The sequence below is a fragment of the Microtus ochrogaster genome, chromosome 4 (genome assembly GCF_000317375.1).
Source record: "Microtus ochrogaster isolate Prairie Vole_2 chromosome 4, MicOch1.0, whole genome shotgun sequence".
NCBI lineage: Eukaryota > Metazoa > Chordata > Mammalia > Rodentia > Cricetidae > Microtus > Microtus ochrogaster.
This window is the reverse complement of record NC_022011.1, coordinates 34,651,436-34,664,442: the sequence shown is the minus strand read 5'-3', so window position 1 is coordinate 34,664,442 and position 13,007 is coordinate 34,651,436. Positions and strand designations below refer to the sequence as shown.

The following is a 13,007-nucleotide window of genomic DNA, read 5'->3' as shown; positions in this document are numbered from 1 at the left end:
ATCCAGGATCACACACCATGACTCCCCCACTTTCAGGACAGCAACACGCTGTCCAGGATCACACACCATGACTCCCCCACTTTCAGGACGGCAACTCGCTCTCTAGGCTCCCACACCATGACCCCACTGCAGCCCTGCAGACCCAGAACTCTCCCACTGCAAGGAAGGTGCTTTCTGAGGTCACTCAGACTCTCAGTTAGAAAGCAGGGCCCTAAACATGGCTAGCCATCCCGCCCACCAAGCCCACTGCAAACCCTAATACAAGATACCCACCACCTGCCACTGCATAATGGTGGCTCCTTCTGTGAAGTCCAGAGCAGGGCATTTAGTAAACAGCTTTCCTTCAATAAACCCCATGCTTAAAGCTAAGGTTCTGTGCGTGCCAGAAATAGTAAGTTAGGCTCTGAACACACACAGAGCCACAAATGGTCCTCCAATTGGACACACTCGGTGAAGTATACACATAACCTGTCTACGCACAGCATCTGCTCAAACCAGGTCTTGATAATGGTAGGTAAATGAGGACAGCTAGTGTACACTAGTGTAAAAATATAGATTACAGCGGGGGGGGGGTGGCTCACACCTTTAATCTCAGCAGCACTCAGGAGGCAGAGGCAGGTAGATCTCTAAGTTCAAGACCAGCTTGGTCTATAGAGTTCCAGGACAGTCAGAGTTGTTACACAGAGAGAGCCTGTCTTGAAAAACCGATAGGTGTGTGTGTGTGTGTGTGTGTGTGTGTGTGTGTGTGTGTGTGAGAGAGAGAGAGGGGGGGGGAGAGGGAGGGAGGGAGGGAAGGAGAGGGAAGGAAGGAGGAAGGGAGGGAGAGATTGCATATGACTAAAAGTAAGCTATCTAACACTGACTTTTTAAGGACATTTTTGGTACTAAGACATGGTATTTTCCTGGTCGTAAGTTGATTTGTCCAAGCTACAGAGAAAACAGCTCAAACAACACAAACAACATGCCAGAGAATTCACCCCACCACACCACAAAGTGCTTAGTGCACAGAAAACTTGACTGGTTTTTCTTTGCCAGCTCTTTTCCTTCTCCTTTTCTTCTGCTTCATGGGTTTGCATCCATTGAACACGCACTGCCTGCCCCCACTTTTCCCCAGCAGGTGGGAGCTCATCACGTCTCATGTCACCTAGCAACCTAAGCAAGATTTTACCACGACCTGGCTACCCAGTTCTTCATACAGGATCTACCCTGTCTTATTAAGCAGAAGTCTCAACACTCACAGCCTTAATATGTTTGCTCCTTAATGACCTTAAATGGGAAGGGTGGTATAGAATTGTCTGTATTCTGTCAATCATGTTTTAAATAAAAGCTGATTGGCCAGGCAGGAAGTATAGGTGGGTCAACCAGACAGGAAGTAGAGGTGGGGCAACGAGAACAGGAGTATTCTGGGAAGCAGGAAGCTCCCTCCACAGTTCTGCCCAGACCACTGAAGAAGCAGGATGTGAGCTGCCCCTCTGAGAAAGGTACTGAGCCATGTGGCAAACATAGATAAGAATAATGGGTTAATATAAGCTACAAGAACTAATAAGTAGCCTGAGCTAAGGGGCCAATCAGTTTATAATCTTATGGTGACCTCTGTGTGATTTTTTTGGGGGGTCTTGCCGGCTGTGGGGTACCGGGCAGGACAGAAACCCCAACAGCCTGGCCTTCATGTTACAGAAGGGAGAAGTGTGAAAGCCTAAAGATCAATCTCAGCCATCGCCTAACCATCCAAGAGGAAAAACAAATGGATGAAACAGCTTTTAAGTTAATTTGTTTACTTTATGTGTATGGATGTTCGTCTGCATGTATGGGTACCACATTCACATAGCGCTTGCTGAGACCAGAACAGCATTAGATCCCCTGGGACTGGCGTTATACATGGTTGTGAGCAGCCACCATGAGAGTGTTGAGAATTCAACCCAGGTCCTCTGGAAGAGCAGCACTTAGTTGCTGACCTAGCCCTTGCTTGATTGGTTTTGGTTTTTGGTTTGTTTTGGGGATTTTTTTTCTTTTAGGCAGGATCTCATTCTGTAGCCTTGGGTGGCCTGGAGCTCACTCTATAGATGAAGCTAGCCTTGAATTCACAGAGACTGACCTGCCTCTGCCTCCGAGTTCTGGGATAAAGCTATGTGTCACCAAATCCAACCCTTTGTACACTTATGAGTCAACTTGTGATCCAATGGTTAAACTCCGAATACTATAAAAAAAAAACTAAGTGGGTGGGGGAGCAAGTAGCCCTGGCTGGCCTTAAATTCTAGGTTCAGAAAGACTGTCTCAAAACAGAAAGTGCAGAGAGGCTGAGAAAGACACACAACAAATACCTCTGATCTCTAAACACACACACACACACACACACACACACACACCACCTCCTAAACTGAGCTTTTTTGGAAACCAGTGAGTCACCCTTGACTCTCTTATCTCTAGCAATCCCTCTCCCTTTCTTGCTTTCTCCCACCTGGTCATCTCACAATTACTCCTGCTCTTTTTATGACCTCTTCCCCACCCAGTCCCTTCACCACCGAGCAGCCACTGCTGACGGTGAAGAACAGGCCACATCTATCAACAAGGGTGTTCCACTCCCTCCATCCAACATCCCAGAGACATCTTCTTCCCACAGCACAAACAAGCCACTCCATGGCTGTCTCCACTGAGGAGCCACAGGAATCTTGCTTTAGATTTTCACTATCCCTCTTCTAGGAAGAAGCCTACCAGTCCCTCAAATGCCTAGCACCCACAACACAATAAATGCTTAGTTTGACCTAGGATAGTAAATGCTTACATTTCTATGGAAAAATTAATAATTCAGCCAAACAGTCAGTCACTGTGTTTTCCTATAACAGGCAATTTGACCAAGTTGACCATTTCAACTTGTGGTGTGCAAGATGAAACACGGCTAGTTTTACAAACAAAATCAGCAGAGAGCAACGGCACCATGCATTCTGCTCTGGAACTAGGCACACTTCTTTGCACTATATGTTACTGCCATTTTTCTTTTCTCTTTTTCCACAGCTACCAGTGTTGGTCTGCAGAGTACAAAGACAACATTACAACATTAAATCACCAACTGTCAATCAGAAAGGATGCTTAAAACACTTAAGTGTGAAGTTACAGAGGATTTCCCCTCTTGTCAGCTTTACAAGATAAACAGGTGCCCAATTTCCACAAACGTTGTTTGATTTTTCAATGAATTCGACCAACTGGAAGAACACAGCTGTTGAACTCAACATCTCCTATCCCTGTATCAGATTCCTAACCATCCCCCCAAAGTTGCCTTAAAGGGACGATTTTGTTATTTTTTCCAACACAGAGTAAAAGCAAAATAAAACAGAAATGTGACCATTTTGCCCTTCCTTAATTTCAGAGAAAAATGGAGGGTGGCCCCTGAGCGTTCGGCGACTTAGGCAGACAAAGCCACCTTCCCCCTCTCGCTCGTTCCGAAGTCACAGAAGGCAGGCCACTCCACTGCTGAACAGACAGCAGACGGGAAATACCAAAGGGAACACATTCCACTCTAGTACAAAGGAAATATCCTCAGGTGCTGGAGCGAAACTTCAGCGTGGGCTGTTGTCAAGCAGAGTGGGTAAAACAGTCTAACAAAACGCCCTTCCACTTCTGCCCCACAATGGAGGAATGCGGTTTAAGGGAGACAATGTTACTCCAGCAGAAAAACAGAGAAACGACGCTCCCCCGACCCCAGGCCCTCTGCAGCCCCGGCTCCGCACAACTTGTCCAGCGAGGTAAGGGTAGAGGTCAGGAGGGAGCTCCGACTCCAGAAGCGAGTCCAGATTGAGATGTTTCAAGGAGCCTAACATCGGTCGGAACCACTCCATCGCCCCCACCGGAGTCCATGAGTCCAGGTCGACCCAACCTGGGCTGCCTGTGCGACCTGGAGATCCCGCAAGAACACAGAAGGTTCCCGGACCGGCTGCGGCTCCGGCGTGTACGGGATCACCCAACTCTTTCCACACCCCCCAAAGTTCCGTGGCCAACCCTCCGCGGCAGGCCTGCTCGGGGAGAGGCCTGGAGCTGGATTGCCAGGGCCCGCGGTCGGCCGGGCAGAGGCGCCCCGCCAGGCAACGCCGCGCCTCCCGCGTGCGGCACTCAGCCTCGCCCGGTACCGGCTCCGGGCGCCGAGCCGCCCACTCCTAAGCCCCGAGGACCCATTCCGTGTCCAGGAACTGTGCGGGTGGCGATCTCGGCCCAGCCCGAGCGCGCCGAGAACTTTGCGGTCGCAGGGTCCGGGCCGGGGGCGCAGACGAGGCCACCGGGCTGCAGCACTTTCCCTTTCCCCGCCTCCCGGTCTCCCTCCTCCGTCTCCAGGAAGCGCCATATTGATCCCCGCGCCTTCCCCGTCCGCTCCCCGCCGCGCGCCCCAGGCCACTCACCTTGGCCACGGCCTTCCGGTAGCGGGTCACTGCCTGCTGGATGAGGCTGAAAACTTTCATGCGGCCGTCTCCGCACGGCACGACCACCCGGGTCCTCCCGAAGCACACGGTCACTTTCATGCCGCCGTCCCTCGCTGGCCCCGGCCGGAGAGGCACTGGGCCCGGCGACTGCTGCACGCAGGGCGCGGTGGGGCCGCTGCGCCGGCGCGCCGGCGGCTAGGGGCGCGAGCAGGCGGCGGCGGCGGCACGGAGCCGCCCGGCTACCATGTCCAGCCCGGCCGCCTTGGCCTCGCCTCGCCTCGCCTCGCCTCAGCCTGGGCGCCTGCAGCCTCCGGCCACCTGTTCGGTGGCTTGGCGTCTTGGCGCGCTCGGCGGCGGCCCGGGGCCGTGTGGCGCTCGCGCTCAGTCAGGACTCCGAGGAGGGGACCGCGAGGCGGGGAGGAGGAGCGGAGCGGCGGCGGGCCGGGCGCACAGCACCGCGCGCAGGCGGCTGGAGGAGGCGCAGGGCGGGGCGCCCGGGAGGCCTCGGCCGCTGCCCCGCCGCTTGGGTCACCGCGCGGCGCTGCGCATCGCAGCCCGCGGCGCTGGGTTTGGGCCGGAGCTGGGCAGGGCGCGTCCTCCTCCTCCAACCCGCTTGCTCTAGAGCTGCGGCGTTAGGCCCACTCGGGGACGCCCCACCCACGCCCCCAAGGGCTCCACCGAGGTCCCCTCCCTTTCTTTGTGACTTTTAATCCCCTTCCCGGGAGAAAGCAGTTTAGGCTTGGAGACGCCCCTAGAGCCCAGCAGCCACCGAGTAGCCCCGGAGAGGATAGGGACCCAACAGCGGAGGAAGCACCAGGCCAAGTCTCTTTCTGTCCGCAGCAGGCAGGCTCTCAGTCCTAAGTGCCTGGCTCCGGTGCAGAGCCGGGCGGCGCTGTTCTGTAGCAGAGATTAATTGGCTGGTCCCGAGAGAGGCTGGAGACGCTTGGACGCCCTGGTACTTCCTCTTGAGGCCACTATTTACCTTAAAGTTTCTTGGTGAGCCACTTGTTTAAATAAGTAGGACTTAAAACCCAGTTCAAATACATTTGTTTCTTGAAAATTCTTCAATCTAAGCAACTTAACAAACCCTCTGAAAAATAAAGTCCGAATGCTCTCAGAGGAAAACGGTTCTAGGATATTCCCTCACCAGGCTGGCTCATGGCTCATAACTCAGGCAGGCACTGACACACCCCCAACTCCCTAGGGAGTGGGTGACATGCAGACTCTAACACATTTAAAAAACTACGTGGACCAAGTCTAGAAAAGTGACTGAAGCTGGCCTCCGACTTATATGATGTTCCTAAATAAATGTGTACCATTGTCTTCAAAGAATGGCAAACGTCAAGAGAGCCGCTGTTGGCCTGCTTGTCTGTCACTATATAGAAAGTTCATTTTGGCAGGATTTGTTCATAATTTGCAGGACTCCCTTGAACCCATTAAAGAGCCTGTGAGCCCCAGAAGAACTTGAGCACTTAAAGCCAACTCTGGGGGTCATCCATCTATTCCTCCTCCCTTTTTAAAATAATAAACAAAACAAAGAAGTTCCTTGGCTTTTCAGAATCGTGCACATTCTCCTTGGCTTTGTGTCTCTAGGTCAGAGGAAGCATCGTGTTTCCTCCTTTCTGGCGGCTCTCAACCCACCCGATGAATCCCGGTCCCAGCAAATGGTGCCATCATGTGTCCTCCCCTCCGATGTCCATCAAGAAGTCACCCTCCCAAGTCCACAAGAGAATGCTTGAATGAGCACAGCCCTGGGAAAGATTCATATTACTTCAATATGGCGACATTGTTGAACTTGTCTACCAGTGACTATGCCAGTAACTCCTGCTGAGGATACATTGCTTCCGACATTATCAAACCTGCGAACATGGTCCAGCAAGATAGCTCAGCCCACCAGGGAACCTGCCACCAAGACTACATAAATTCCAACCCCAGAACCCACTAGTGGAAAGAGAACTGCCCCTGCAAATTGTCCTCCAACATTCACGCACGCGCGTGTGCACACACACATAATAATAATAAATAATAATAATAGTAGTAAGAGTAATAATAATAATAATAAACAATACTTGAGCCCTCAATAATTATGGATAATTAGGTAGAGATGGTGTTTCTGTTTTTACACATGGGAGGAATATAAAGTAGAGAGTGGGTTTGTCAAAAAGCAAAAATGTAAACGTGGCACTGAGCTGGTTCAGGTCTAAGTTTCAGCACTAGTGCCTTCGAGTATGATGTTCACACTCTCCCCAGCCTTGCCTTTACCAGCTGAGGAAAGAAATCGATGAGATTCATTCCATAAAGTGTGAAAATCAAGCTAATTCTGTATTAAAAGTTTTGATCCATGCTGCTGTGTGGAGCGTGCAATAACATTGCAGAGTCTGTTGGCCATGAGGAAACCAAACCTAGACTGGGTAGCAAATGACTGGGAGGAATAAGCGAGGGAAGCTCAAAGCTGGAGAAACAACTGGACAAGGGCTGGGGATAGAGCTAGGAGAAGGCTTGTCTAGGGTCCAAAGCCCTGGGTTTGATCCCTAACACTACATAAAAGCTGGGTATGGTAGTCCGCACCTGCAATCCCAGCACGTAGCAAGTGATTTGCAAATATATAACAAGTTCCAAAACAACCTGGGCTACAAGAGACCATGTATTGTTAAGTAGGTAGGTAGATAGAGAGATAGACAAACAGATAGATGATGATGATGATGATAGATGATAGATAGATAGATAGATAGATAGATAGATAGATAGATAGATAGATAGACAGATAGATAAGAGAGAGAAAAAGAGAGAGAGTAAGACTTTAAGACTTTATCTGGCTAGTTAAATAGGGATGTGATTGTCATTAATCTTACGTCTGAAAATGTCCCAAGCTTTGATTAGCAACTAAATATATGTCAATCAACAGATTATCACTCTTGAAAGCATGCTTCCCTCCCTAATACAGTCATAAATATTGATACCTTCAACTTGAGGTCTTGATGCGGTAGCGATTTAAAATGTAACTACTGGAGTATTTATCTTATTCTAACCTTTCCATAACTCACCTGTGCAGTTCTGTAACATCTTAGAGCTTTGCCTGCGGCAGCCTCAGTACCTCCAGATAGAATTGAACTCCCATGAATGAGGTACAGCCTTATGTCTCAGTGTGGAGGGTGACCTTGAACTTCTGAATCCCATTCCTCTACCTCCAGAGTTCGGGACTTACAAGCATGCGCCACCACCCTTGGTTTATGCAAAGCTGTGGTAGAATATAGGGCTTCATGCATTCTGACTAAGCACATTACCAACTCAGCTATATCATTAGCCCCGTGTGTGTGTGTATGTGTGTGTGTGTGTGTGTGTATGCAGTGAATCTCTTTATATTAAAAATTGATGAGAATAATGCTTTGTAATTTTAGATACCAGACCTTTTCTGTCTTTAAAAAAATTCATAAAATTCTATGGCAAATAATTAATTTATTTTCACCACTATATTGCTCAGATAACATCTAACCATCATGATGGATCATAGCCAAGCCACCTTCAAGTCAATAAAATATTCAGCTCAACAAATAGCTTCTAGTCTGAGGTAAGCATTAAAGCAACCCAGTCTCCTGGAGAAGCAAAATTATCAAAGTCAGGGGTCAAATGTTGTGTAAATATCTTAAAGTAGATTTACTTACTTTCTTAAATTCTAGAGTTTCTAGGTAAAAAATAATCATGGCCTTTGCCTGTATTTCTGTTTCACAGTTAATTGATTCAATGGGTTATGAACACCCAAGGGGGTTCTGAGGAATTAATTAGGTTTTGTCTGGGCTTTGTGCCTAGGTATGGGTGGGCACATATGACCACACGGAACATAAGGTCAGTGCTATCCAGCTATGCTCACACACTCCACATGTGTAAGAAAATCACTATACCAAGCAGCTTGCTATTAGAAAGTTAATAATTGAAAATAAGGGAGGTGGGGGATGGGAAGATGGCTCAGTTCAATTCCCAGAAATCTGGTGGGGTTTGGGAGGAGGCAGGTTTTGTAGTGTACTTGTAATCCCAGTGCCTAATCAGTGATGAGGAAGAGACATGTGGATCCCTGGAGCTTACTGACCTACTTGGAGAGTGCTTGTCTCGAAAAAATGTGTGTGTGTGTGTGTGTGTGTGTGTGTGTGTGTGTGTGTGAAATCCAGAGCTGATCTGGCTTCTACGTGCACATGCACACACTCACATGTATACAAACAAACATGAACACGCATAAAGAATAAAGACAGAGTGTAAAAGATTTTTGAAATGCTATCATCCTGCGAAGATTATTATTTCCAAGGCATTTCATACAATGCAATGCTTACCTTTAGATTACATATCCAAAAACAAATGCCTGGACTCCCATGAGTTGGGTCTGACAGATGCATCATGCTCATTGAGTAGCAACAATGATGCGTTTTATATCAAGCCCTAAACTACACCTTTACAAGGTTCTTCCTCAAGAGGAGCCCAGTCTGGTGAAAATTTCAGAAAGGAATGAAGAGCAACTGAAATATGACTGCCTGCTATACACTAGCAACTATGGTGGTATCAAAGAAACTACTCACTCCCTCCAACAGAGACAGAAATGGCCTTCTAATTCCCTCGAAGAGAAATACACTGTAACAATATTTATGTGTTAAAAGTAACAAATGGCCACAAATAAAATGATCACAATGTAGTTTATTTAACCAAAGATACTAAATATTGCCATCTTGACTTATAGAAACATTAATGAAATGGGGGTCTTGCTTTATATGCATGTAGAAAATCAAGAAAATAGACATTTATCCAAAGTAACCAAAGGCATAGAGATAGAGAGAATATCCAAACTAACAAAATCAGAAAGGAAAGAGGGAACATAACAACAGACATGAAGAAAATCCAGAGAATTATCAGGTCATATTTTGAAAACCTGTACTCCACAAAGTTGGAAAACTTAAAGGAAATGGACAACTTTCTGGATAAATATCACTTACCAAAATTAAATCAAGACCAGATAAGCAAATTAAACAGACCTATAACTGCTGAAGAAATAGAAACAGTCATCAGAATTCAAAAAGATTTTCAAAGAAATAAAACCAATACTCCTCAAATTGTTTCATACAATAGAAACAGAAGGAACATTGCCAAACTCTTTTTATGAGGCTACAATTACCCTGATACCCAAACCACAGAAAGACAATACTAAGAAAGAGAATTACAGACCAATCTCACTCATGAACATTGATGCAAGGATACTAAATAAAATACTGGCAAATCGAACACAAGAACACATCAGAACCAACACCCACCATGATCAAGTTGGCTTCATCCCACAGATGCAGGGATGGTTCAACATATAAAAATCTGTCAATGTAATCCACCATATAAATAAACTGAAAAATAAAACCAACAAGATCATCTCATTAGATGATGAAAAAGCTTTCAACAAAATACAACATCACTTCATCATAAAGGTCTTGGAGCAAGCAGGGATACAAGGAACATACCTAAACATAATTAAGACAATATACAGCAAGCCAACAGCCAACATCAAACTAAATGGAGAGAAACTCACAGTGATCCCACTGAAAGATACCAAATATTGCCATCTCAATGTATAGAAGCATTAATGAGATGGGGTCTTGCTTTATAGTTGAACGCATTCCCAGGGTTGCCTCAAACTTGCAATCCCCCAGCCTCGGAGTGCTGCAGTTGCCCATGTACAGTTTAGTAAGTCTCTGTATTCATATCTCTCAGTTAGGTCATGTTGATCCTGTGTGTGACTAATGCCCATGGCACAGCTCGATGTGGAGCACATTTACAGAGCTCAGCAGCGACCTGTGGTCAGTGGGTGCCATCTTGGACAGCATAGCTCTGGAGTTCAGGGCCACTAGTAGCCCAGACATAGCGTGACGTCAAAGAAGAGACTCACAAATGGATTGGACTCCTTGAAGCAGAAACTGTTTTTCAGCAGGTGGGCTCAGTTCACACTTCGTGACTGGATGAGGGTGTGTGAGTGACTGAATATGAAGGGGTGGGTGACAAGTGTCGTCCTGACATGCAAATTGCACAGCAGTGCAGAATATAACAAGCAAGGATGGGGCTGGGCCCGGAGCTCAGCTGTCAGAGCGCTTGCCTAGCGTGTACAAAGCCCTGCCTAGATTTGATCCACAGTTCCGCATAAACTAGGCATAATGACTCATACTTATAATCTCAGACAAGGGGACTGGAAGCTCAAGATTGTCAGGGGCTGGAGAGATGGTTCAGCAGTTAAGAGCACAGGCTATTCTCTCGGAGGACCTGCATTCAATTCCCAGCACTAATTCAGCTGCTCGCAACTGTCTGTAACTCTTCACAGTCAGACATGCGGACAAAATAGCAACACACATAAAAATAAACATGCAATGGTTGTCCTCAACTACACATTGAGTTTGAGGCCAGCCTGGGCTACAAAGTGAGTTCCAGAACAGCCAGAGTTAAACAGTGAAACCCTATCTCAAAACACCACCAACCACAAGAGAAAGAGGGGTGGGGGGGGGAGAGAACCAAGCTGGATGACCAATCTTAATCACAGGGACCCACATGCTAGAAAGAGAGCACTAATTCCTACAAATTGTACTGTGACCTCTACATATATGCTGTATATGTTTGCAAATACACACAATAAATGTAAAACATGATGTATTAAAGGTGGCTGACTAGGGGCTGGAGAGATGGCTCAGCGGTTAAGAACACAGGCTGCTCCTACCTAGGACCCAAGTTGGATTCCCAACAACCACAAGGTAATGGGGCTCACGACCACCTGTTACTCCAGTCCCAGGGAGTCCAGTGCACCTTGTGCAGTGATCCTGACAGCTGGACCTGGGTACATCCAGCCTATGGATGACCACTATGTAGTGTCAGACACTTGTTTGTCTTCCTCTGATAGCTACCCTGCTGAGTTCAAAGCTTGCTGTCATGGATCTCTTGCTTTGGGAAGTCGGTACCCAATCAAAGACTCCATGCTTTCTCAGATGAAGGTATCCTGGGGGGGAACATCATGCAGCAGACTTCTCATCAGAGATCCAGAACCAACAGCAAGAAATCGTTGAACCCGCAAACAGATCTCCCTGTTATGGCCCAGCCCCCCTTTCCCATTGGCCAGTTTGCAGGCCAAGTGTGTTGACTTGAACAAGACTGACTCCCGTAGGCTCATATGTTTGACTATTTGGTCCCCAGTTGGTGGAAACGTTTGCAAAGATTTGGGCAGTGTTGTCTTGTTGAAGGTGTATCATTTGGGAAAGACTGTGAGGTTTCAAAAGACCTCTTCCAGTCCTACTGTGCATACTGCCTCTGTGTGTGGGTTTTAGATGTTTCAGCTGTTCGTGCCAGCACGCTTTGGTTCTGCCGTCATGAACTCCAACCCTAGGAACTGTAAACTCCATTAAACCCTTCCTTCTAAAATCGTCTCTGTCATGGTGTCTTATCAAAGCAATAGAAAAGTAATTAAGACAGTAGGTAATGTCACTTTTCTTCTCAGAGCCGTTCAAAACTGTGTACCCCATTCCAAAACAGAACCCCTATCCTCACAGTGATTCCCGGGGGCCCAGGTGATCCATGCTCCATTTCCCACTCCTTTCTCCCCAGCTCCCTGTTCATTATGCCCATACTTAGTTTTCCTGCTGGTCTCTAGCCAAACTGAGTGGACTCTTGTTTTGGGGCCTTTGCATTTGCTGTTCCCAAATTCCAGAATGTTCTTCTTAGTTCCATGTCCTTCAGGCATCTACTCAATATCATTTTCGTATTTCTTGACCTCCTACCTATAGTAAATTCTCCCTGTCCCTCTCAAGGCCTGTCATTTTATTCTGCTCCTTAGCACTCACCACCCTTTAATATCGAGGTGGTTATTAATTCACTACATGTGTCTCCAAAAAGCCGGCAACCGCGAGAGAAGAGATCTCATCTGTTTTGTTCACTGCTGTAGTACCTGAGTTGCTAAGTTCACAACAATCAAACCTCAGACACAAAGGACTTGATGGCACTGAGAAGATATCAGTAGGTTAAATGTTTGCTATACAAGCGTGAGGACCTGTTAGAAATTACATATGGAAGCTCATTTTCAAAGATGCCTCCAGCCAGCTTAGGTCCAGTTGCTGCTGAATATAAAAGGCTAGACTCCACTTAATGCCTTCAAGCCCAGCTATCTAACACATACACACACACACACGCACACACACACACACACACACACACACACACAACATGCACACACACACACACACATATCTAGAAATGTAGAGTAGAAAATTACTCATAGCAAGCTAACCTGTAAGGTTATCTGCCTGACAAGTTCTACAGTGAACAGGATGTAAAATGGTAGCAACGAAGCCACACTTGATGTTGTTGTTGTTGTTGTTGTTAAGAAAAGAGCGTACTAAACAACACAGAGGAAGTAAGACCTAGAAGATGTATAATATTGGACCCTTCTGGTTGTTAAATAGAAAGAGGAAGGGCCTGGTGTTAGGGTTTAAAAACTGTCCTCTGGCCGGGCGATGGTGGCGCATGCCTTTAATCCCAGCACTCGGGAGGCAGAGGCAGGTGGATCTCTGTGAGTTCGAGACCAGCCTGGTCTACAGA

At 47.1% G+C, this 13,007-nt stretch overlaps 1 protein-coding gene across 15 annotated transcripts in view; it reads right to left on the bottom strand.

Annotated features, from left to right (window-relative positions):
* Positions 1–4,811, bottom strand: part of Pard3 (par-3 family cell polarity regulator) — a 515,659-nt gene extending 510,848 nt beyond the window's left edge. For 6 of the 15 annotated variants that reach the window (XM_005345907.3, XM_026777995.1, XM_026778000.1 and 3 more), the window contains exon 1: positions 4,389–4,810. In XM_005345907.3, coding sequence (XP_005345964.1) covers positions 4,389–4,508 — 120 coding nt within the window. In that variant the 5' untranslated portion in view covers positions 4,509–4,810. Of the gene's footprint in view, positions 1–4,388 lie in introns of all 15 variants that reach the window. The other 9 variants (XM_005345909.3, XM_005345912.3, XM_005345914.3 and 6 more) reach the window with 3 other exon arrangements.
* Between the last annotated feature and the right edge of the window lie 8,196 nt (positions 4,812–13,007).